General features: G+C 37.3%; 2 protein-coding genes across 2 annotated transcripts; one reads left to right on the forward strand and one right to left on the reverse strand.

Annotated features, from left to right (window-relative positions):
* Nucleotides 1-826: 826 nt before the first annotated feature.
* gnb5b (guanine nucleotide binding protein (G protein), beta 5b) lies at nucleotides 827-23,776 on the reverse strand. The gene is made up of 13 exons (XM_084408757.1): nucleotides 23,706-23,776; nucleotides 21,021-21,170; nucleotides 18,981-19,092; nucleotides 14,755-14,891; nucleotides 14,537-14,578; nucleotides 12,913-12,989; nucleotides 12,527-12,659; nucleotides 10,312-10,455; nucleotides 9,829-9,920; nucleotides 6,588-6,636; nucleotides 6,067-6,163; nucleotides 1,542-1,708; nucleotides 827-1,198 (listed from the first exon to the last, which is right to left on the reverse strand). Exons 2-13 carry the CDS (start codon nucleotides 21,144-21,146, stop codon nucleotides 1,187-1,189), a joined length of 1,188 nt encoding a protein of 395 aa, XP_084264883.1. The 5' UTR covers nucleotides 21,147-21,170; nucleotides 23,706-23,776; the 3' UTR covers nucleotides 827-1,186.
* LOC311290172 (uncharacterized protein) lies at nucleotides 15,208-17,001 on the forward strand. The gene is made up of 2 exons (XM_084408497.1): nucleotides 15,208-15,786; nucleotides 15,985-17,001. Exons 1-2 carry the CDS (start codon nucleotides 15,720-15,722, stop codon nucleotides 16,782-16,784), a joined length of 867 nt encoding a protein of 288 aa, XP_084264623.1. The 5' UTR covers nucleotides 15,208-15,719; the 3' UTR covers nucleotides 16,785-17,001.
* Nucleotides 23,777-25,079: the final 1,303 nt, after the last annotated feature.

Raw genomic sequence — 25,079 nt, forward strand, 5'->3', positions numbered from 1 at the left:
ATGACTATTATGTAAATGATTTATCTTCTTTTTCTGGCAGCATTAATATTAATGTGACTGTTTAACACCTCTCGTTTTTGTGGCATTTAATGGTAATAATACAAAAGTGGATCAATTGAATCAAAATGGATCATTATTCTCAAATAATAATAATAATCAGATTTACATTTTTTACTAGATTTTCTAGTTGTTTTGATGTATTTTTTGGTGTTTATGTATTTAAAATACATATAGAATATGTAGGACTGTTGAAGATTTTCTAGTTGTTTTGATGTATTTTTTGATGTATACATGTATTTATTTATATATATTTTTTAAACGGTTGTTCACACATTTTGACATTTTAACCACCTCTACCACACAGTATAAACACAAAGACAAGGAAATTACCTTTAATTCTCCTAAATAAAGAGACAATCAACAGTAAACAGAGTGTATATTAATGTACAATACTGATGTGGACAGACAAAGAAATCAGCAAATTGTGATCAATTGCTGATTTGATCAACTACATTACACTTGAGATGAAAAACACTTAGGCTACATTAAACACTTGTCTACATTCTAGTGCAAGCAAAACTCATTCATGATAATATATATATTATAAATAAATTTCAAATTTCTAGATATATACCTGTTTGATAAGCCAGATGCACAAGCAATGAAATCAACTCTGTTCAAATCATTACCATAAAATATATACCTACAAAAGTATGGATAATTATATTAAAACACTTAGGTTTTTAATATTAAAAAAATATTTTACGAACTAATACTTGAACAGCAATCTTTTTCAAATTGTGTATTTTATATATTCTTATTTTTCGGTTCCTTGCCACTGTTGCCTTTGGCTTGCTCAGTTGGGGATATTCTGGATATCTAATTTGATTTTATCAATAAATTCCACTAGAAACAAACCTTGTTGTATTATTTTAATTTAATACTGTGAAGCTGCTTTGATACAATCTGTATTGTGAAAAGCGCTATACAAATATACTTGACTTGACTTGACTTGACTTATTGTATATATTTAGGTGAGAAGCCAAGAAAGAGAGACATTTAATTGCGCTAAGATAATAGAAAAGTCAGGACATCTAGATAAGAATCCCTACAGTCCCACTGTGTGCTGTGATATTGAGAAGCAGAAGTACAAATATATCTTCTCATACTGGTTCAAGACAACTCCTCAAGCCCAGATCTGCAACAAAGAAATGAGATGAAATTAGGAGATAAGAGAGTTCTTTATTCAAAATACAAACCAAGATGATCCTCACAACATATGCGAATTCACAAAAGAGGAACAAAGAAGTTTCTAATCTTTACTTCTTATTAAGGATAGAAAGAGTACAGACCACAAGAAACCTACAACCTTTGTTGCGTAATTCCCCTGTTCCTCTCAAGGGACAGACCCCACAGAATGATGTGAAACACCTATAACCACTGCCAGTCCCTTTACTATAATCTAAAGGCAGTCCCTGTTGCCAGTAAAGGGCAAAACCAAAAAAGTCACTTTCCCTAAATTACCTGAAGCAGACACTCACCCGCAAAGTGTTATCCCATGATCCTGAGCAGAACGCGGTGCCATCTGGGGACACTCTGACAGTGCTGACCCGGTTTTCATGGCCAAAGAGAATTGCCACTCTGGTACCTTTCAGGACATCCCAGACGTTAATGGTATAGTCATTGTGTCCTGCAAACAGCAATCGCCCTGTGGAAAAGAGTGAAATATGGATAAGATTATTGTTTGGTATAGTATTATGAAGTCAAGTCTAGTCACCTTTGTTTATATAGTGCTTTATACAATACAGATTGATTCATAGCAGCTTCACAGTAATAAACAGGAAACAAAATGAATCAATTATGAAAAGAATTCAATTTCAGCTGTCTTTCATGTATTTATTAATTGTGTATTTAGTATAATGTTGTTCAGTATAAATGGATGTTTCACTTGTCTGAGATCACAGATGGTTTTAAAGGGTTAGTTCACCCAAAAATGAAAATTCTGTCAGTAATTACTCACCCTCATGTTGTTCCAACCCCGTAAGACCTTTGTTCATCTTCGGAACACAAATTAAGGTGACCGAAACTTGCTGGCCCAGAAAATGTATTAAAGAGATCGTTAATATAGTCCAAGTGACTACAGTGGCTCAATCTTAAAGGAACACTCCACCGTTTTTTTAAATAGGGCTTATTCATATTCTTTCATACATTTAGATAGGTGGGTAAATGCATTTTTGTCTCAGTGCATGCATTGTTTTAGTCTGACAGGGTCGGCGCTAGCTTAGCTTAGCACAATGAATGGAATCCTTTGTTGCCAGCTAGCATGTCCTGAGTAAAAGTGATAAAACATTTTTTTTTAAACCCACATAATTACTTCTTGTGGCCTGCGTATTCACAACGAGTACAAATAGCGATGCAGATTAACACTAGGTGATTTCTTAAGCAGATATTGACTTGGGACTATATTATGGGGAAGCACAGGCGAAGCACGGCTACTTGGGCGCAGAGATTTCACGCAACACATGAAATCCCACGACTTCTGTCAACATACCAGTGTGCAACGAGTCAAAACACAGAAGAACAACACGCGTGACCTGCACCGAGTGTCTTCGCTTTTGGATTGTTTATTTTGAGAAGTTACAGCTACAGTTACAGCAAACATGGTAATTATCTGCGTAGCAAAAGGTTGTGAGAACAAGCAAAGGACATACACGAATGTAATGTTTCACAGAATTCCATCGAATGTGGAACTGAGAAATAAATGGCTAGCTGCTCTGGAGATCTGTACTTCAACGCCTCTCTACAAAATCAAACAGTATCGTGTTTGCGAAGAGCATTTTGCACCGGAGGACTAAGTTACTTTGAAAAAATGGAATATGGGCCCAGAAAGACGGTACTACGTCTGAAACATACGGCTGTCCCCATCCCATCTATTTTCAAAGCACAGGCAGAACAAAGTGCACATGTAAGTTGTCTTTTATTACTCTTCCTTATGTTAATCTGTGTCTTTATTCGGTTATAAGATAGATGCTGAGAAGCTGTATATAGACTACGGTTCAAATAACGTTAGCCTCCTCTAGTATAACCTCATGTTGAATTCAACCTGTTTAGCATGAACAACCAAACTAAAATAAAAATCGCTGTTATCGTTACCTGTAAAATGAAATGACTGAGGGCTAAGTTAGCTATATTTCTCTCACCGAGTTAGCCTGGTTCTTTTGACTCAGGAGTTTTAGTATAACTACTAGAGAGGAGAAGGCTACAAGCAGTTTACTATACATGTGTCATGTTTAAAATAATCACTTACTCTGTGGACAGCTGTCCATTTGGTCTATTCGGCGTGGGGCGTTTTTTCCAGTTCACTTTATCACACCGGAAAAAAAATCAAGTACTGCTGGATGAATCAACGCCGTGAAATCCACGGTAGCTGTGACACAACTGCGGGGACGCTCATCTTGATCTGACACGTTGAGCCTGGTTATCGATGGCAGAAACTTGTCCCACTCGCCACAGCACAGACACTCTATTTCAGTCGGCATATTCCCCCACATTCACACCACCAGTTCGTGCTGGTTCTCATCCTCACGTCCTCGGGCTATTGAGCGATCGCAACCTCCTCCTGTCGTTCTATTTCCACTCATTTTCTGTAAACTCTTGTATATAGGTATGGTTCTGGCTCACACAAAATCAGCCATGTTCATCGCCATTCATGTACTGTTGGGAAAATAGCCAGGCAGCTACTATTCACACCGGTATGTTGACGGAAGTCGTGGGATTTCATGTGTTGCGTGATATCTCTGCGCCCAAGTAGCAGTGCTTCGCCTAAGTAGCCGTGCTTCGCCTGTGCTTCCCCATAATATAGTCCCAAGTCAATATCTGCCTAAGAAATCACCTAGTGTTAATCTGCATCGCTATTTGTACTCGTTGTGAATACGCAGGCCACAAGAAGTAATTACGAACGTAATTTTTTTTTATCACTTTTACTCAGGACATGCTAGCTGGCAACAAAGGATTCCATTCATTGTGCTAAGCTAAGCTAGCGCCGACCCTGTCAAACTAAAACAATGCATGCACTGAGACAAAAATGCATTTACCCACCTATCTAAATGTATGAAAGAATGTGAATAAGCCCTATTTCAAAAAACCGTGGAGTGTTCCTTTAAGTTTATCAAGCGACGGGAATACTTTTTCTGCGCAAAAAACAACAAAAATAACGACTTTATTCCACTATTCATTTCCTTCTATCTGGGCCTCGAGTGAGTTCACGTAGTGTTTTTGTGCAGCGCGTCTGTGTTACACGTCACCACGTAGGCTCACTATTGGCCGACGCTGGTCATGTGTGTGATGCGTGTGATGAACAACACAGACGCGCAGCGCAAAAACACTACGTGAACCAACTCGAGGCCCAGAGAGAAGGAAATTAATAGTGGAATAAAGTCATTAGTTTTGTTTGTTTTTGTGCACAAAAAGTATTCTCGTCGCTTGATAAACTTAAGATTTGAGCCACTGTAGTCACTTGGACTATATTAACGATCTCTTTAATACATTTTCTGGGCCAGCAAGTTTCGGTCACCTAGAAGTCTATGGAGGAGTGAGCCAGCTCTCAGATTTCATCAAAAATATCTTAATTTGTGTTCCGAAGATGAATGAAGGTCTTACGGGGTTGGAACAACATGAGGGTGAGTAATTACTGACAGAAATTTCATTTTTGGGTGAACTAACCCTTTAATCTTCTTTTAATCACTCTTGTTTGTTATTCGAAAGCTACAACACATTTTATCAGTAAATCAGTGAAATGTGTCTAATTGTGGTTGTCACTCTCCATCCCCTTTCATTGGATGAAAAAAAAAAGAAGAGATTTGGCTAAACTTCTCCTTTTGGGTTCCACAGAAGAAAGAAATACAGGTTTGGAACAACATGAAAGTGAGTAAATTATGACACAATTGTCATATTCAAATCTTCATTTATGAACATTATGCTGTGTCAGCAGCACTGAACACTATCTAGTAAACTTATCCAGTATAGGCCTATAGTACATTAGCAATAATACTAATCTTTAGCAATGTAACTGCCACAGGTCTGTATTCACTAGTGATTCACAAGCTATCATGGTAAGTGTGGGCGTCACAGCTGTGACATTTGTCTGTTCTGTCATCTGATTCCTTTAACCCTGGGTTTAATTACAGCAGATATCTGTCAGTATTAACCATGTGGCCTGTGCACCGAAATAAGAAACAAAACTTCTGTCATCATTTGCTCACCCTCATGCTGTTTCAAACCAGCACGACTTTCTTTCATGAATCATAAAAGGAGAATTGTGGCTCTCTGAAAATAAACGCCATTTCTAGCTTTAAAAAAGCACAAAAAGTACCATAAATGTATCAGGTAAGTATAGGCACTATATAAATATTATGGTGACATGTTATAGCTTTCAAATCTCATTCTCAGAAATTCAATTATGTTGCACAAAACATGTCACATCATGTTTGGCATCAATTGGGAAACACTCAAAAACCAACAATGTCTGATATCAAACCTGGCGTGACATTTTAAACGGATGGTTTACTTCCTTTATGATTTTCTTCTGTGGAACACAGATATTTTGAGGAACTGTTTTTGCCTACTGTATACAATGGAAGTCAATGGGGTCCAAAACAATATGGTATCCCGCTGACTTGTATGGGGGGAAAAAAGCATTATCTTTCATCTTTCATCTCATCTGTATTCAAAGAAAGGCATACAGGTTTGGATTTAAAGATTTTCATTGAACCAATTATCTAGTTTTGGTCTGTCACCACACAAAGCAAAGATATGGCTTTAATGGGCATGGAATATATCAAAGAGCACATTTATGATACTTCTGTGGTTTATTTTTTATGGTGAAGTACACATTTACTTTCACTGTATGGAAAAGAACACATGGGACATTCTACTGAATGTCTCCTTTTATGTTCAATGGAGAGAAAAAAGAAAATTGGAAAGACATGCTAATATTTGACAAATGATTACATTTATTGATATATATTTTCATCACTCTGCTTGAAGGGTCAAAGTCTACTTTCTTACCACTGAGGGAAAAGTCCACACTAGAGGCTCCAAAAATGATACTTTCTTTGGAATAAATGGCCACCTCACGGTCAGCTCGCAGGTCAAACAGACGACACTGAAATAACAAGAAAGGTCACGGTGAGATGGAGTTCAGTATGGACTCACAGAGTTTGACACATCGCATTTCATTGATCATTGGGTGATTTGAAGACAAAGACACATTGCATGGACCTTGACCAGGAATAAACATTAACAACATTAGATAAACTAAATACACACATACACTTAAATTCTAATATACTCTCACACTTAATCAGCCAACTGAGCTAACTAAACCTAATTTCATCAACTCAACATTATTAAAACATCATTAACTCAAGAGGGTGTAAGTGTTTTTGAAGGGGAGTATTAATCAGGGCAACAGGTTTTACATTATTGATTGTGACTCTATTGGCAATCCTTTGTAATCTTCGAGAAGCCTATTGACTGTTTTGAAATAATATGGGGTAACTGGTGTGTTGTAATGTGGAAAAACTTACCGTAGCATCATCAGATCCAGATGCAAAAGCATCTCCGCTGGGGTAATACCTGCATTCAGATATAAGGTTAAAATTTCCATAGACACTTCGAACATATAGACATACTGGTTACGTTCGCAGTGCAAATTCAAATTCCAGCTCTCTGTTAAGATCTGATTTGTTTGTGTGGTCACATGACATTTTACCATTTTATCATCAAAGTATATACTGTCCATACATGGCCAAAATGATGTGGATATTCCTTTCCAATAAACAGGTTTGACTATTTCAGCTTCAAACATTTCTAAAAGGTACATAAAATCAGGCATATAGGCATATCCTCTCCCAATACAAGACTTTTAATTACAATTGTAACATATTGTGTTTTAAGTATGACATTGGTCAGCTGACATGTCCTCAATAAGGGAGCTCGATTTAAAAATTCGGTAAGAATTTACAATAAGGTCCCATTTATTTATTAGTAACGTTAGTAAAAAAAAACTGTTCATTAAACTGTTAAACTGTTCATTTTTACTTTATGTTAGCTCAAGTCCATTAAATAACAGATACAACTTTTGATTTTAATAATGTAAATGTTGAAATTAACATTCACTAAGTATTTATTTATATATTTATTATACATCAGACTACTGTCATTCCCTCACAAACTACATTTCCCATGACTCACTGCCCGGACTCATCATCCCTGATTGCATCCACCTGTGTCTCATTATCTTGTCAGTCTCAGCCTATTGAAACCATGTACACTTATTCATTCCCTGCGAAGTCTTTTATGTTGTTGTGCTTCATTTCTGAGCATTTCTCTGGTTCCATGTATTTCGTTTTTTGGACTCTCTGCCTGCCTTTGGATTACCCGTTTGCCTTGTTCCCAACCTTGTGTGTTTTGTTTGTTTGGACTGCTTACCTTGTGTTTTGACCTGTTGCCTTTGCCCCATTATTAAAAGCTGCATTTGGATCTCAACCTTGTCTCAGAGTAGTTCGTAACAACCACATACCCAATTACAAAAGCACTACTCAGAGTGGGATTTGAACCCGTGTTTCCAGCATGGGAGGTGAAATGTGTCACCTTTCAGTGGCATTGAATTGGTTGTCATTTTTACATTAAACGTGCAAAAGTTCTAATATGATTTATCTTTGTTTAATTTTTTACATTACAAAAACCAGCTGTTTTAACTGGGGGGTGTAGACTGTTTACATTCACTGTAATTGACAAATAAAACTATTGTAAGATGTTACCAGAAATGCTTTACTGAATCTGATGTGGAAGAACTGGCCTACACATAGCCCAGTCATGAACACCAATGCTATGAACTGAAATGGCAACTGAGCTTAAACTCATCCTCCAACATCAGCGCCTGACCTCACTAATACTCTTGAGTAGGAACAAATCCCTTACAGGCATGATGCAACATCTAGTGGAAATCCTTCCCAGATGAGTGGGAGGTGTTATAGCAGCAGAAGGAGGACCAACTGGTGCCAACGGTTTTAAAATAAAATGAACAACACTCATATGGATGTATTGTTTGGATGTCAGCAACACAGAATCTATATTTCAATTGCATTGTGTGTTTGCTGCTTACTTGCAGTTTTCCAACGGTCTTTTCACTCACATTTGTAGAAATGACTCTGTTTTACTTGTAGTGATTTAAATAAATACAATTACATTATTTATTAAATTTATGTAATTACATACATATTTTAAAATGTAATTTGTTCCTGTCATGGTAAAGCTGAATTTTCAGCATCATTACTCAGTCTTCAGTGTCACATGATCCTTCAGAAATCATTCTAATATGCTGATTTGGTACTCAGTTATTATAAATTATTATTGGAGCTCAATTATTGATGGCTCTTATTATGATCAATTTTGAAAACAGTTTTTGCAGCTTAATATATTTTCTTGGAAACCGTTATCCATTTTTTTTTTCAGGATTCTTTGATGAATATAAAGTTCAGCATTTAGTTGAAATGGAAATCTTTTGTAACATTAAAAATGTCTTTACTGTCAATTTTGGTCAACTTAATGTTATTTTTTGGGGGGGGGGGGGGGGGATAAAACAAACAAGCCTTTGAATGGTAGTGTGTATCACATTTTCTGCAAAAATATTAAGCAGCACAACTGTTTTCAACATTGATAATAATAAATGTTAAAAAACTTTTGACCGGTCCGGTAGAGTACATATACAGTATACAGTATATGAATGTCCCTAACTATATAACAACTCAACATCGCGCCAATGGCTGCTTTTGTTGTCCTTAAAGGGGTGGTTCAGGATTTTGGACATCGGACCTCATTTCCAAGTTAGCCTGGGTGTTATTTATCAGTGGAGACAGTTTTCAACCTTTTTCATCCAGTCCTTCCAGTTGCATAGTTCGCCGGTGCTAGGCTAGCGCGAGTCAACGGTATCTGCTAGCCTGCCATTAAAAACTGTTTTACCCACTCCACAGTACACCAAAAGCAAATAAATTATAACGCCAGACTATCGATGTAAATGTCTGTTGAGAGAATAATGTTAGAAATCAAACTACCCTTTCATCGCATTGCAATAGTTATACTTTGTTCCCTGTATTTATTAGCACAGTCTACAACAGCGGCGGAGTGATATTAAGTTACCTAGGCAACCGAGAGAGCCGGTCCGACTGTAGTGCGCTTCTGTTCTGTGTTTACTTTACGGCGCAGTACTACTAACCAGAGCAAAGTAAAATTCCGCCACTGCTGAGAAACTAGTTCCTGTAAATGTAATGCGATCATTGAGATGCAAGAGTAGTTTGATTTCTAACATTATTCTCTCAACAGACATTTACATCGATAGTCTGGTGTTATAATTTATTTGCTTTTGGTGTACTGTGGAGCGGGTAAAACTGTTTTTAATGGCAGGCTAGCAGATACCGTTGACTCGCGCTAGCCTAGCACCGGCGAACTATGCAACTGGAAGGACTGGATGACATTTTTTGAAAACTTTCTCCACTGATAAATAACACCCAGGCTAACTTGGAAATGAGGTCCGATGTCCAAAATCCTGAACCACCCCTTTAAGCTTCTTCATGCTAAGTGAGCAATTATAATGAATGTCATTAGATTGACAAAAATCATGTGGACTCCAACCTGACTGTTTACACTTAAAATTTCTGATGTTCACAATGTCATGCCGTGAGGGAAAATAATTGAATTTGGGCAACATTCAACTGTATTGTGAACGTAACTTCATTATCAGCAAATGCCAGGCTGTGGCTCACTCACTTCACACTGTTGATGTCAGACTCATGGGTCTCAAAGGACTGAACATTCTGTCCCGAGCGCATGTCCCACACATTCGCCTTCTTATCACAGCCCTGAAACACACACACACACACACACACACACACACACACACACACACACACACACACACACACACACACACAGCACTTTAGAGACCTGCGGAACAACACTCGCTTACAACAGGGTGAATCTCAGGAGAATGATGTCCTAAAAATAGCTGCACATAACCCAAACTGACATTGTGACTGAACAACATCCTAACAGGTCAAATCAATCAACATGAGTAATGACTTTAGGAAATTATTTTTTAATCCAGTGCTTTCTTTCACCTTTATAAAATGAAATGAGTTTTTCGCTAATTCAGCTGTAATGATATGTGTTACACATGTGTTACAGTGAACACGAGAGTGAGGTTGGGATGTGTGCAGGTAAAATTGGTGAGTTTATGTGGAAATTACAAACCCCTGATACAAAGGTGTTTCCCGTCTCAGAGGGGGCGAGGTCCAAAGTGAGAACATCAGCCGAGTGACCATGGAAACTCTGCAGCAGCTGCCCACTCTCAACATCCCATAATGCACATGTCCCATCACCACTTGATGTCAGAATCTGAAACACACACACATAAAAGTTCCAAAAGGGGGATTTTGCAACAATGCCATAAATGAACCATTTTTGGCTCCCCAAAGAACTATGAAATGAATTCTTTTTAACATTTTAAAAACCTTTTTTCACAATAAAGAAACGTTTGTGCAATAGAAAGGTTCCAATAGGATGCCAATAAAGAACCTTTGTTTTTAAGAGAGTAACCAAGTACAAATCACATTAAATTCGTCCAGACATTTTACATTGACCTAGAAGACTGATAAAATATAGAGAAATATAACCCCTGTATCACCCTCTAGTGGAGGTATTGATCATTAGCTCATTATCACAAACACATGAAGCAATACTATGGAAGTACTACCAAATAACGTGCTTGCATTTTAATGCATTGTATTTTTTAGGGCTAACATTTTTATGGGCTGAAATTCAACATGGTTGAACATTTAAGCTGTCAATTCAAAACATTTCACACACATTTCCATTATTAAAAATTCAATAATCCATATTCACCTTTCAGATTTCACTTCCAAAATGTTCATTCTGTTTAAAAATACAACCTATAATATTCGACAGGCAATTTTCGGCCATTTTATTTCGCTTTACAAATTCGCTTCCACAAATTCAGTGGTTCAAATTCGATAGAAAATTCAACATTGATCCGGGAACAGCAGGAATATCAATAGATTGCCGATTCATAATCTCTATCTGCTGTTAGTCGGCTAACAGTCTGTTATTTACAGAAATGGTTCAGCATTTTTTTATTTATTATTTACAGCAAGCGGTACTTGTGAATTATCAGGGCCAGTAGCTACAGTATATATGGAAAAGCTGATAAAGACACAAAAGCTGAGTTTACATTATATCAAACAAGTCGTCACGGTTGTTTGTACATGTAAGCAGTCCTCTCTGCCATGAACGAGATTATTATGTTATTCCCCGATGCTGACGTACAGACCAAACATTAAATCTGTACCACAGAATTTTCACTTTCCATGCTCTATTAATAGATGTGTTGAATCCCCTGCCTTGACATAACGAAATCTTTCACTTCATCTTTTTCAATCTTTATTGTCACTGACAGGAACATAATCAAGAAAGAGGAACAATCTGTGATGTGATGGAGCAAAGAGAGAAAACCCCAACCCTTTTTTCAAAACACACTAATGATACACACAAACCCAGTCAGGAAACTGTAGAGTTTTTTTTTTTTAATTATTATTACTGACTGTTACACTCACAGAACAGACCAAATACACAGCTGATTCATTCTGAAAAGGCACACAAATTTGCACTTTTGTATAACAAGGTTATTTTTAAAAGCATAAATCCCATCAGGGGAACTTCAGGGGGACTGCTGTGATATTTGCTCACGAGTAATGTGTGTGTGTTCTATAAATATCAGCCGAATCATTACAGATTCATCACTGCCACAGACACACTGAATTAATAAACTATGAATTAATACAATTTGACCATCTCGACACACAGCGCACTGCAGTGTCTACACTCAGCTGTACTGATCCCAGCAGATAAAATAATGTCAATGCAACATCACACAGTGTCTGATGCCAATGCAGAAACAATCTGTTTAGCACTAAAATGAATGCATTAGTAATGAACACAGCACTCACTATAAACAGAAATGATTTATCTTGTATATTTCCTACATAGATGATGGTAAGTTCTGACCAGGTTTGGGTCCAAATACCATTGAGCTGTCTAGTACATATATACATGATATACTGATATTATGTACATATGATGTACTGATATATACTATGTACTGATATATTTTTATATTTTCTGGAGAAAAGAATCTTAAAAATAAACAAGGAGCTGAAATAAAATAAGATTAACATTTTGTATATTGTATTTTGGTTAACGTTCACACACACTGTATAGTTGCAATAGTAAACTGGTTAAACTAGTTTTAAAAATAGTGAGGTACACTTCAAATTTCCTCACAGGTTGGTGTTCGATATGTTTTCCTATATTTGCGAGGGTTTTTCTAAATCTAAGCCTTCTCAAGCATAACCAAACCTGCGCACACACGCACACACACACACACACACACCTGCATATCAGAGTTGGTGAAGCTGCAGGAAGACAGATAATTGGTGTGCATGGCCACAGATTTCTTCTTAGATGACAAGTTCTCGTTTTTATCCAAAGAGAGTGGATAGACGGAGCATTTATTATCCAAACCACTGAATGGAAGACAAAGAGAGATTTGACCACTTTGCACAAATGCACAGCAAATAATAAGTTATATTTTGACTAGATATGTAAATTTCATTACAATCTCAGAGCTGCACTTTAGTTGCTTCTAATTATTACCTGAAGAGAGGACTCTGTTTAGGACTCTCATATAATACAGTATACAACAATAATACAATAAATTCTCAGTTAAGATCAGAGTTGACCAATCATTATTACACTGATGAAACTCTCATGACTTACCCACAAGCCACAGCACAGCCAGAGGGGGCATAAGCACAGGCCATGACCCAGGTGCAGGGCATAGTGACCGCATGCTCCTGCACAGTACACAAAACATCACAAAAAAATCATTACAAATCTGACCAAGACAAAAAATGGAGGATGCATTAATCTGCCACTTGAATATAGTGAACTCATTGTCATGTTAAAGAAACCAGTTTGAGATGATCTGAGCTTTGTGACATGGCGTGTTATCCTGCTAGCCATCAGATGTCCACTGTGGTCATAAAGGGATGGACATGGTCAGCAACAATATTCAGGTAGGCTGTGGCGTTTAAACAAAACTCAATTGGTGCTAGGGGCCCAAAGTGTGCCAAGAAAACATCCCCAACATCATTACACCACCAGCAGCAGCCTGAACCGTTGATACAAGGCAGGATGGATCCATGCTTTCATGTTGTTATTGCCAAATTCTGCCCCTACCATCTGAATGTCGCAACAGAAATCGAGGCTCATCAGACCAGGCAACGTTTTTCCAATCTCATTTTGTCTAATTTTGGTGAGCCTATGCAAAATGTAGCCTGTTTCTTGTTTTCAGCTGACAGGAGTGGCACTCGGTTGGAAGTGTTGTGTGTTCAGAGACGCTCTTCTGCAGACTTCGGTTGTAATGAGTGGTGATTTGAGTTGCCGTTGCCTTTCTATCAGCTCCAGCCAGTCTGGCCGTTCTCCTTTGACCTCTGGCATCAACAAAGCATTTTCACCCACATAACTGCCATTTTCTGGATATGTTCTCTTTGTCTGACAGTTCTCTGTAAACACTATAGATGGTTGTGCTTTAAAATCCTAATAGAACTGCAGTTTCTGAAATACTCAGACCAGCCCGTCTGGCACCAACAACCATGCCATGTTCAAAGTCACTTAAATCCCATTTCTTCCCCATTCTGATGCTCAGTTTGATCTTCAGCAAATCATCTTAACTACTGTATGTGTGCGTCTCAATCAGCTCCCTAGGTTGTGAGTCAGTACGTCACACGGATTCGGCACTGGTAAGGACAGGAAGGACCCTGACTCACTACACATTGGGACACTGACGGTGACATGACAATGTCCTATTTATGAACAATAGCATAACTAATATTTTTCTGACATTTATTTTTTATGTTATTTAAAGTATATTATAATAAATACTTTGAATAGTACATATACCTGCAACATTTAAATTGTGTTAGCTAGATTATGTTCAGTACCTGTCTAAGAATGTATTTCTATGCTGAAATATAACATAGACATACATCATTTGAGCGGGTACCCCTTTACAAAGTTTTGCTAAGGGCCCCCAGAAGTGTAGGACCGGCACTGCATTCACCACACTCATACACACAAACATGCTATGAAAATGCAGGTTATCAAAACACACACACACGTCTGATTATTTAAATTGTCTTGTACACAGAAGAACACATTCTGCATGGCTGATGTGTTAATGTGTGTGTTTATGTTGCTGTCGGATTAGTTTGTCATTAATACTCTGGGTTTCCATTAGAGTGCATTACAACTGTAAAACATGCAGATTAATATTTTAAATCGCTGTAGCACTGAAAGAAATCTGTCTAGAAAACCATTTGACACAGATAGAAAGATTTACCTTATTGGTTGTATATGCATCCCACACAATGACTTTTCCATCCTATAGGAGAGATTCAACATTTCAGTAAAGACTTATACATTATTAATATAATAAAGATTGTGTATAACTGATCTATTTCAGCTTCTAACTCTTTAGGACAACAGATGACATTTACTAAAAATAAATGTCTATCTTTTACAGCAGTGGTTAGAAACAGTGATGATACGTCCTGTTACCTGAGAGGAGCTGACGATTCTTCTCTTGTCCCGGCACCAGTCCATGCACAGCACTTTATTTCCATGTCCTTTTAAAGTTCTCCGGGTTTTCATGACAAACTGACCCAGAGCTTCCATCTTCTCCGCCACCTGATGCACTGCAGTCAGAAAGACAAATCTGCATGAACCACACGACCACCTGAAGAACTTGAAACTGAACCAGAGCTGAAAACACATCTCAGCATCAGGAAGATGTAACATGATTGATGATCAGCTCTATTATATTTGGACAGATATATGACTGTACCAAATTGCCATTTTTTAAATATATTTAACAATACAAAATAATTTATAACAGTAATTATTATAAGTAAACTTATACTTTTATATAATAAGTTTACTTATTAATAATAAGTTTAATAAGTTTTAATAATAAGTTTACTTATTATTATAAGTAAACTTATACTACAGCCAATATCCCACTGTTCTCCTTCTCCTCGCTAACCGAGGAAGAAGTATCTACACTTCTCCTCTCCAGTCATCCTACCACCTGCCCTCTAGACCCCATCCCCTCACACCTTCTACAAGCCATCTCTCCGACACTTCTACCATCACTCACACACATAATCAACTCATCCCTCCATACTGGCACCTTCCCTACAGCATTCAAGCAGGCTCGGGTCACTCCACTGCTTAAAAAACCAACACTAAACACATCATCTGTAGAGAATTACAGACCTATCTCTCTCCTACCATTCATTGCGAAGACACTTGAAAGAGCTGTTTTCAACCAAATAACATCCTTTTTGTCTCTAAACAACCAGCTGGATGTCAACCAATCTGGCTTCAAGAAAGGGCATTCAACAGAAACTGCATTACTGTCAGTCACAGAAGCCCTACGGATCGCTAAAGCTGCTTCCAAGTCCTCAGTCCTCATTCTCCTGGATCTGTCTGCTGCCTTCGACACTGTGAATCATCAGATCCTTATGTCCAGCCTCTCATCACTGGGCATCACAGGAACTTCACTCCACTGGTTTGAGTCCTATCTCACAGGTAGGTCCTTCAAGGTCGCATGGAGAGGTGAGGTATCCAGAGCACATCAACTGACCACAGGGGTTCCCCAGGGTTCAGTTCTTGGTCCCCTCCTCTTCTCCATCTACACTACATCACTGGGACACATCATACAGGCACACGGCTTCTCCTACCACTGCTATGCTGATGACACACAGCTCTTCCTCTCGTTTCAACCAGATGATCCCACAGTAGCTGCACGGGTCTCAAGCTGTCTGGCGGACATCTCCACATGGATGAAGGAACATCACCTGCAGCTCAACCTGGCAAAGACTGAGCTTCTCGTCCTCCCTGCCAATCCGTCTATACAACACGACTTCACCATCCAGCTAGAGTCATCATCAATCACCCCATCAAGGTCGGTCAGAAATCTCGGAGTAACGCTTGATGACCAGCTGTCCTTCACAGATCACATTTCAAAGACAGCTCGATCATGCAGGTTTGCACTGCACAACATCAGGAAGATCAGGCCTTTCCTAACTGAGCATGCAACACAACTTCTGGTCCAGGCCCTGGTCATTTCTAGGCTTGACTACTGTAATGCTCTTTTGGCCGGACTTCCAGCATGTGCAACAAAACCTCTACAGATGATCCAAAATGCTGCAGCTCGTCTTGTCTTCAACGAGCCCAAGAGGGCCCACGTCACTCCTCTGTTCATCTCTCTGCACTGGCTACCTCTCGCTGCTCGCATCAAATTCAAGGCATTGACGCTTGCTTACAGATCTATCACAGGCTCAGCTCCCTACTATTTTCACTCACTCCTACGAGTCTACATCCCTACCAGACGCCTACGATCGATCAACGAGCGACGTCTCGTGGTTCCATCACAGAGAGCCACAAAATCACTTTCCAGAACATTCTCATTCACAGCTCCATGCTGGTGGAACGCTCTCCCCGGCCTCATCCGGAATGCAGAATCACTGGCAACATTCAAAAAACAGCTGAAAACCCATCTCCTCCGTGAGCACTTAACCTCATAAAAAAAAAAAAAAAATAAAAAAAAAAAATAAAAAAAAAATCCTTTGAAACATCACTTATCAGACTTATGCTACTCTGAATAATGCCTGAACTTTGTATTCTGAGCACTTCTTGCGTTGTTGTTGTTTTTGCCTCTTCATGATGACTCGCTTTATTTAGTCCTAATTTGTAAGTCGCTTTGGATAAAAGCGTCTGCTAAATGACTAAATGTAATGTAAATGTAAACAATATAATCCTCCATTGCAACTGTAATATTTTACTATTACAGCATACATTGCAGCATGATTAAATTACATTTTTACTACTTGATGTACACTGTAAAAAATTATCGTAATTTTAACGGTAAAAGACTGTAAAAATGCTACAGTGAAAAACTGTTAATTGGTTAACAGAAAGTTTCCGTACTATATACGGTAAATAACTGTGATAGATCTAACGGTACATTTAATGTAATTTTACTGTAACATACCGTTAAATTTACAGTTTTTGAAAGTGAAAAAACAACTCATTGTATCATTTACAGTGAAAAAACGTAAATTGACATTCCCACAATTCCCTGTGACACTTCACATTTGATGTATTTTTGTTGAAATAACTATGTTTGTTTCTTCATAGTTTTCTTCGTTTTTTCTAATCAGTTATGTACATTAGGGGTTTATGTTACATTTAATGTTGTTAAATTAATGTTTATTGCATTTTTAAAATTTCATGTGTTACCATGATGGTGTTTAATGTTTGTGTGAATGACACTGTGCAGCTTCTAAATATATTAGTATTAACTCTCTTGTGGAAGAACTGCTTATGTTGAGCTTTGATTGATCATGTGACTCTCATCACTGCTGTGATTGGTGGTTATCAGTGTAAAAAACAGATATTAATACTTCAATAGGATGGTAAATTAACATTATATCATATTACCGAAATCCAATGTTAAATATACATTTTTTTTCCGTAAAAACAACGGGAAGAAAGACCATTTTTTTACAGTATTTTTCCGTTTTTTAACAGGAATTTTCTGGCGCCCCAGCTGCCAGAAAATTACCGTTTTTTTACGGGTTTTTTTTTTACAGTGTATATCTGCATCTTAGTTCCTGCTTTTTAACTGCTGTGAAAGAAACTGCATAAATTAGCCCCCAGAACATAACATCATACTGTAATTTTACAAATACAGGCCATGCTACTGTAGAATTTACTTTAAATTTGTTACAGTGTGACATTTTTACTGACACATTTTACAATAACACAAATCACAAATACATATAACTAAACTTCATTGCGATGTTGGATCCTACAATAGTGAAATACCCATAATCTTTTGTGCTTTAAAAAAAAATGCTTGGGCAAACATGGGGATCATTTAATATTGAGTGTTCCTGTGGTTCAACTGGCAGAGCATGATGCTAACAAAGCTCAAGGGGGGGTCTCAGGGGGGTATCAGGGGGGGACTGAATCCAGGAAGTGAATTTCAAGGGGGGACAGAGAGAGTTCCAGTTCAAAATGTAGAGGATCACAGCAGTCACCCCCTTCCAACAACACATTAAATCAGAGGGCTAATATCAGGATTGAAAATGTACTTTAATTTCCAAATTAGACAATATTAGGTGTAAAAATCATAAGTGCACCTCATGAAACATTATAAAAAAAAAAATAAAAAAAAATGCAGAATGCAGTCCATGGTCCCTTTAATATGGCATATTAGTTTATTTCACAAAATATGTGTTAACTACCCCATGTGCTTTGGATCTGTATCATTTTCATTTACTGGTTACAGGTAATTAAGAACTTCATGACTTAGCTGTACATTTTGTCACAAACTTCTATTTTTTTAAACAATACTAAATTATTTTAAATGTTTAATATAGTCTATTTATATACAGGCCTAAATGTAGTTCAAATCTAAAGGTTAAACTTTATCAAAATAAACAAAATCTTGACCTGGGCCTCATAATATTAAAAGCGTCCACCTGATTTCGTGTATGTTACGTGAACATATTTAGATCGCTATAGAAGACATCGAAGAAATTTATTAATCTCTTACATTTAGGTCGTGTTTGGCAGATATTGGTATATTTCAAATCGAGTTGCCTACGGATACGGCATGTTTTGGCATCTCGCGCATTACCTGTGATGTCCATGAATGCAGTCTAGCTAGGCAGCTCGCTAGGTTTTGACACACAACCAATGAGTGTTTTACTCACGCTCGACGTCGTGTAGTTTGGCTCTCTCCTCTTCTAGTTTGGCTTTCAAAGACTCAGACTCCGCTTTCAGTGAATGGATGGTTTCGCCCTTCGTAAGTCCCTGACAGGCCATCTTTAATAAAACACAGATGGATGACGGATGGGTCAGAAAATATGCTCTTTATCATGAGCCGAGACTGATACTGCACAGTCTGCACAGCTGATGATGCTCTGACGTTAGCGCAAACGTCACGTGACACATCACCACCATCAGCATCACATTTATTTCTGGTGCTCACTGACTGAAGCCCAAAATCACATTTATATCTGATTTATATCGTTTCACTCAGTCTTGAAAATGTATGTTTCTAAATCACGTAGTCTTCCATCAAAGTAATTTCAAATTGAAATCGTCAGTTGTCATTTTTATGTAACTTCTGACTGAGTGCGGTCGTGCTGTAGCCTATTTGATTTGGTGTTTGGTGACTTTTGTAATACAACACAAATACATGTTGGTATTGGTGGTCTAAATAACAGTGCTGTTCTCTCAGAGCCTGTGTGTTTTCAGAGAGCTCTAGATAAAGCACTTTACACACGTGTTATGTGTAAGTGATGACATGAGAATGTGTTATGGAGTATCCTTCACCTCTGTGAAACAAATACTCTGAGCCATTAAATCAACAGGACAAAAGTATCACAGCGAAAATCACAATGTAACAGTTAAACAGTTATTCATCTTAGATCAAACAAATATGCTGAAGCAATAAATACATTTTTGCTTCGAGATTTACCTTCAACTGTATGTTACCAAAACAATGTTGCCATAAAATTCTCTAAAAATGCTGGGTTGTTTTAATGGACAAAGGCAAACGTTGGGTTAAAAATGTAATTTAAATTTTAACCCAACGGCTGGGTTCGTCCATATTTGACCCAAACTAGGGTTTAAACAACCCAGCATTTTACTAACTAGGCTACTCTTCACAAATCCCTCATAAAAATAAATAAACTCCATAAAAATAAATATAAAGTAAATCCACAGATCAGTATTATCAACTGACAAAAAAACTGTCCAGATTGATAAATCTCACAAATGTTAATGTTCCAATAAAAAGTAAAGATTAATAAGAGCATAAACATTCAATAAATGTGTTGAGACATCTAAAAGAAAATGACATATTTCTCCAGAAATAATGCATCTTGATACAGTTTTACTTTATTAACACAATCAATGATTTTTAAGTCAATACAAAAAGCTTTGCAGTTGTGTTGGATTTATGAATTAAAAAAAAAAAATTTAAATAGGTCTGACTGTGGGAAAAATGGGTTTGTGTTTCAGGGTGTTTTCACACTTGGTCCGTTTCAAGGGGCTGAGCGAGGTTCATGTGATTTTTGGCCCATATGTGAACACTTCAAATGATCTCAGACCCTTAAAAGCGAACCGAACTGAACCGAGACCATCTCGGGAGGTGGTCTGTCTGAGTACAGTTCACATTCGGCTAATGGTACGAATGCAACAGTATAAACACAAAGGAGTCCAAAAAAGTATCTGAGTCCTATTTCAGGGACAGGGACAGTGTGAACGTGGGTCCTTTTTCACTTTCACCTCTTGATCCACTTAAAGGAGACTGAGTTTGGTTCTTTTAAAGAGGACTCGAGTGTGAAAACACCCTCAGTCCCAAATTACCCTCCTCTCATTTTCATTTATATTATTGTTGTTGGTGTCATGTTTAGTAACTGTTGTGATGTCAAGATGTGTTTGGTCGTATACTTAGAATTGTTGCTGTGTTCCATAAAGTGTTGAGGACTGTGTGTGGCATAAAGTGATATTTAATGTGTTTTTTTTGTGTCTTTTTTTTTACCTCATAAGCATGTAATGTCAGTCTGAATCTTTTCAGTTTTATTTTTTAACAATGATGGTTGATTATAAGTCATGCAACAGAATAAATAAGTTTACAGTGTGGATGCAGCATGCAGAAATCACATTCTGAGAGACTAAAGTTTTAAAATAAGCATTGTGTTGTTGAACTGATCCTGGAGCAGCTGAAGTGTGTGATAACATACCAGCTCCACACACAGCGAGCAGTAGTTGATGGGCTCATTCTTCAGATAAATATTCATCAGAGGTTTGTTCTGAGTGCAGTTATCACACGGGCCAAACGTGATGGCCAAAAATGTCTGGTCACACATCTTTGCGTCTGGTTGAGGCTGGACCTGTACACATGAAAAAAAAAACAAAAAAAAACATGTATTCACAATAACCAAAAGCCAGACACACACTGACAGACCACACTTTTCTGAGTCCATGTTTGAGGTCGTCAATATAGTAGTCTACTTCTGAAAGCTGCTAAAATAAACTTATACAGGTTACATAAGGGGCTAAAGGAAAATCTTCTTTTACTCCCATTAAAAATATATTTTTACTGAACATTGATGAAACAACACATTTTGTGAAGAGAAATTATAAAAGTAGATTGTTTTATTAAAAATCATATATGTACATCACAAAAAGGCCCCCAGTATACAAATACTAAATTAGCTACATAAATACAATTAGCAAAAGTATATGTTTTGCGTAATATCTAAATGAATACTTGTTCAAAACAATACCTTCGGAAAATCTTGATAAATAACACAATTTTCATTTACTTTTGTTCAACAAATTCATTTAAATATGTTTTTTTTTAATACTGAAAATTTAAATAAAAAAATAAAAAAGATTCTGAAAGCTTTTTACACTGTTTGAAGGAGATCCCATTATTTAATGTCCTTATAGTAACAATAAATAGGATTTTATTATATTGTATGATGATTAATATCATATTTTAAATATGATGGTTTCATTATAAATATGGTGGTTATCTCTAACGTGGACACCCAAATTAATAAATAATATTGACCAGTTGAATTTAACTATGTCATGTGAACAAATGAAATAGTCAACCAAATCACATCAAATATTGTGCCTTATTTGGCCCCAACAGTAGGGGTGCTTTTTACCCCAAATACCAGTTATCAGATACTATATTCTTCAGAACGGTTTATTTAATTAGCTTTAAAACTTTTAATTATTATTAAGACCTTTGTCTCAAAATACAGTATATTTGGTTATAGCCTATATTTGATTATACAGAATCGACTTCGCGCTGCCGCCTACTATCACATCTAGTATCAGCTAAAATTCCACGTGCGCGGATGTTTAGGAAAAAGTGCCGCAGTGTGTTTTTATGCCATCTAGTGATTTAGAGACAAATACAATCAAATGCACCTTTTACCAGGTCCGCATTTAGCCCCTGTATTATGGAGCCCATAAAGGGACACGATGAAGGGGACAAAATGAGATGAGAGGAAAAATCATGTCAATCACGTCAATTCTCGCAAATATTTTGCGTTCCCCCGAGAAACTTTGCCTTGGATCGCAAAATGTTTGCGTTCCCCCGAGAAACTTTGCGTTCACTCACAAAGGACACAAAAGTTTTGCGAGAAAATGCAAAAGCAGCGACTTATTATTTTCCCTCCCATCTCATATTTTTTCCACCACCTTGTCCCCTTAGGGGCTCCGTACTATGTATGTATACACATTTAAAAATGTAATCTGGGAAAACTCTTCTGCACTACACAGATTTGTATCTGTATGTATGTATCTCTATATTGATAATGTTTCACCCTCTTAGAAGAAAATGTGCTATATAGGCCTGGGTATACTTCATTCTCTGCATTCCACTCTGTCTCACGCACAGTCATGTCCGCACAGCTTTCAAAGTACACTCAGAGTGGATGAACAAGTTGGACATATGTGCAATACAATTGCTTTTTATACTCTACCAGACATTAGAGGGCAGCACTGAGTCATGTCATGTACAGGACATTTGCTCAGAAGGATAAAAGAAGAAGAGTAGCGGCTCCGCCGGTAAATGCAGTTTAGAACAAGAACCAAAACAAAAATGATAGAGACGAAAATGCTGCTTTGTGTACTGTTTTTATCGCTCTTTCCGCACTGTTCTTTGACTACTGCACAGTACATCACAACTGTGCATATAGCCACCTAGTGGACTCTTCTGTATCAACAATCACCTTGCGCATGCGCCTGCCATTCTATAGTGCACGGTCCACGCGGACACCAAAATGCAATCATTTAAGACATTTCACCTTATATAGAGTCTTTTTGGCATAAAGTGCTCTTTAAAATTGATTCAATAATGCTAGGGTTCTATTTAGAACCCCATTGAACCTGCCTCCTACTGGCAATAGCAAGTAGCAAATCATAGCTGTAACACTATTTAAAAAAAAGACACACTCTTCGATGTGACCTGACCAAACTTCCTGTTTCAATAGGTAATGCATCAACACAGAGAAGAAAACTGTGCTTGTCAAGCCATTTCATGGGGTCTTTAAATTTTTATTTCTGTCATGGTTTGTGCAATGGAAATAAGACAAAATCAGCAGTTAAAATGAGCGTAAAATATTAAACATTTAGTATCTTGGTTTCAGTGTTCCATCCAAGTGTTGTAAAATGTTGATCCCATGCAATACCAGCTAATAAATAAGTCAATAATTACATAGATAGAAACAGAACAGAAATTCAAATTTGACAGTCAGTCACTAACACAATCTATTTACCAAAACAGAGCCATAAACTGTGATGTTATTAAAAGGGTATGCTTTTGTTGCATAGACACCATCAGATCACTCATAACATTCTCAAAATTCACTTTATATGTTAAAAAGAATCAATTTATTTAAACTTACCTTTCAAAAGATTTTTGTGGCAGGTGTGTGCTTGCAGTCTTAAGAGGGAGGAGAAAGGGACTGAGCCTGAGAGAGGCAAGCGATAAGCTCCTTACAGTAGCATTAGGGTTTTAACCCTGGAGAAGTTTTACCAGCAGAAATAGTAGCCAGTCAGAGACAGACACAAATAGTACTGCTTAAGCTCACTGAAGCTGATAATTCATCAGTAAAACAGCAGTGAAAATACTTGTGTGGTCTTCAAATAGCCATTTAGAATAGTTCATCCAAAAATGAAAATTCTGTCTCTCCCTCATGTCGTTCCAAACCCGTAAGACTTTCATTCATCTTCGGAACACAAATGAGGATCTTTTTGATGAAATCTGAGAGCTTTCTGTCCTTCCATTGACAGCTACGCAACTACCACTTTGACGCTTCAAAGAAGTTCATAAAGAGATCGTAAAACGGATCCATATGAATTGAGTGGTTTTAGTCAACATTTTATATCGCTTTATATGAATTTAGGCTTTTATTCACATATTCATATTCATCAGCTCACACATCAGTTGTGGTAAATGGAAGCTCAAGCATGTTCGTTTGACGTGAGAACCAATGAGATTCATTCTTGTGTGTTACGCAGTACGTTTGAGCTTCCGCAAGAACCAATGAGGTTTGTCCAAGCAGGTTTGGTTGAGCTTCTGTTTATGTCGCTGATCAATGTTTAAATGTGAGTCTCAAATCTCTTCAGAAAATTTGGACTAAACCGCTCAAATCACATGGATTTGTTTTACGATCTCTTTATGAACTTTTTGAAGCGTCAAAGTTTCAGTTGTGTAGCTGTCAATGGAGGGATTAGAAAGCTCCCAGATTTAATCAAAGTATCTTCATTTGTGTTCAGAAAATAAACGAAAGCCTTACGGTTTAGAACGACAGGAGGTTGAGTAATTAATGACAGAATTTTCATTTTTGGGTGAACTATCCCTTTAACTTTGACAGAATTCACACAAAAAATTTATATTGATATACTGTAGCTGCCCGAGTGCTTTCCCCTTTAATTTTTGTGATGTCATCATGAGCCAACCTAATTTCCTGTTCTGTCTCCTTTGATGATTTTCGACTTATCTGATATATCATTAAATATGATATTAAGACTTTTTTAAAAGGTTGCCTGGTGCATGCAAGCACAGAGTTATAGCACCGATAGCCAAACCAGGAAAGGATCATTATCAGACCAACTACAGACCAATATCCCTGACATCAGCTATATGCAAACTTATGGAACGGATGGTTATGAACAGATTGTCATATGTTATAGAGAGCAAGAACCTTTTGTCTCCTTATCAGAGTGGATTTCGAAAGGGGAGAAATACTATGGATTCAGTTTTATGTCTGGAAAAT

The sequence above is a fragment of the Rutilus rutilus genome (genome assembly GCF_951802725.1).
Source record: "Rutilus rutilus genome assembly, chromosome: 5".
Lineage (NCBI taxonomy): Eukaryota > Metazoa > Chordata > Actinopteri > Cypriniformes > Leuciscidae > Rutilus > Rutilus rutilus.

Excerpts from the sequence above, each read along its gene's own strand:
- LOC311290172 (XM_084408497.1), top strand. The coding sequence starts at position 15,720 with ATGTCCAGCCTCTCATCACTGGGCATCACAGGAACTTCACTCCACTGG. Across the intron at positions 15,787-15,984 it reads GTTTGAGTCCTATCTCACAG|ATGATCCCACAGTAGCTGCA; the intron begins GTAGGTCCTTCA and ends CGTTTCAACCAG.
- gnb5b (XM_084408757.1), bottom strand. The coding sequence starts at position 21,146 with ATGTGTGACCAGACATTTTTGGCCATCACGTTTGGCCCGTGTGATAAC. Across the intron at positions 19,093-21,020 it reads GCTCGCTGTGTGTGGAGCTG|ATGGCCTGTCAGGGACTTAC; the intron begins GTATGTTATCAC and ends GTTTTATTAAAG. Across the intron at positions 1,709-6,066 it reads TGTGGACTTTTCCCTCAGTG|GGCGATTGCTGTTTGCAGGA; the intron begins GTAAGAAAGTAG and ends TCTTTTCCACAG.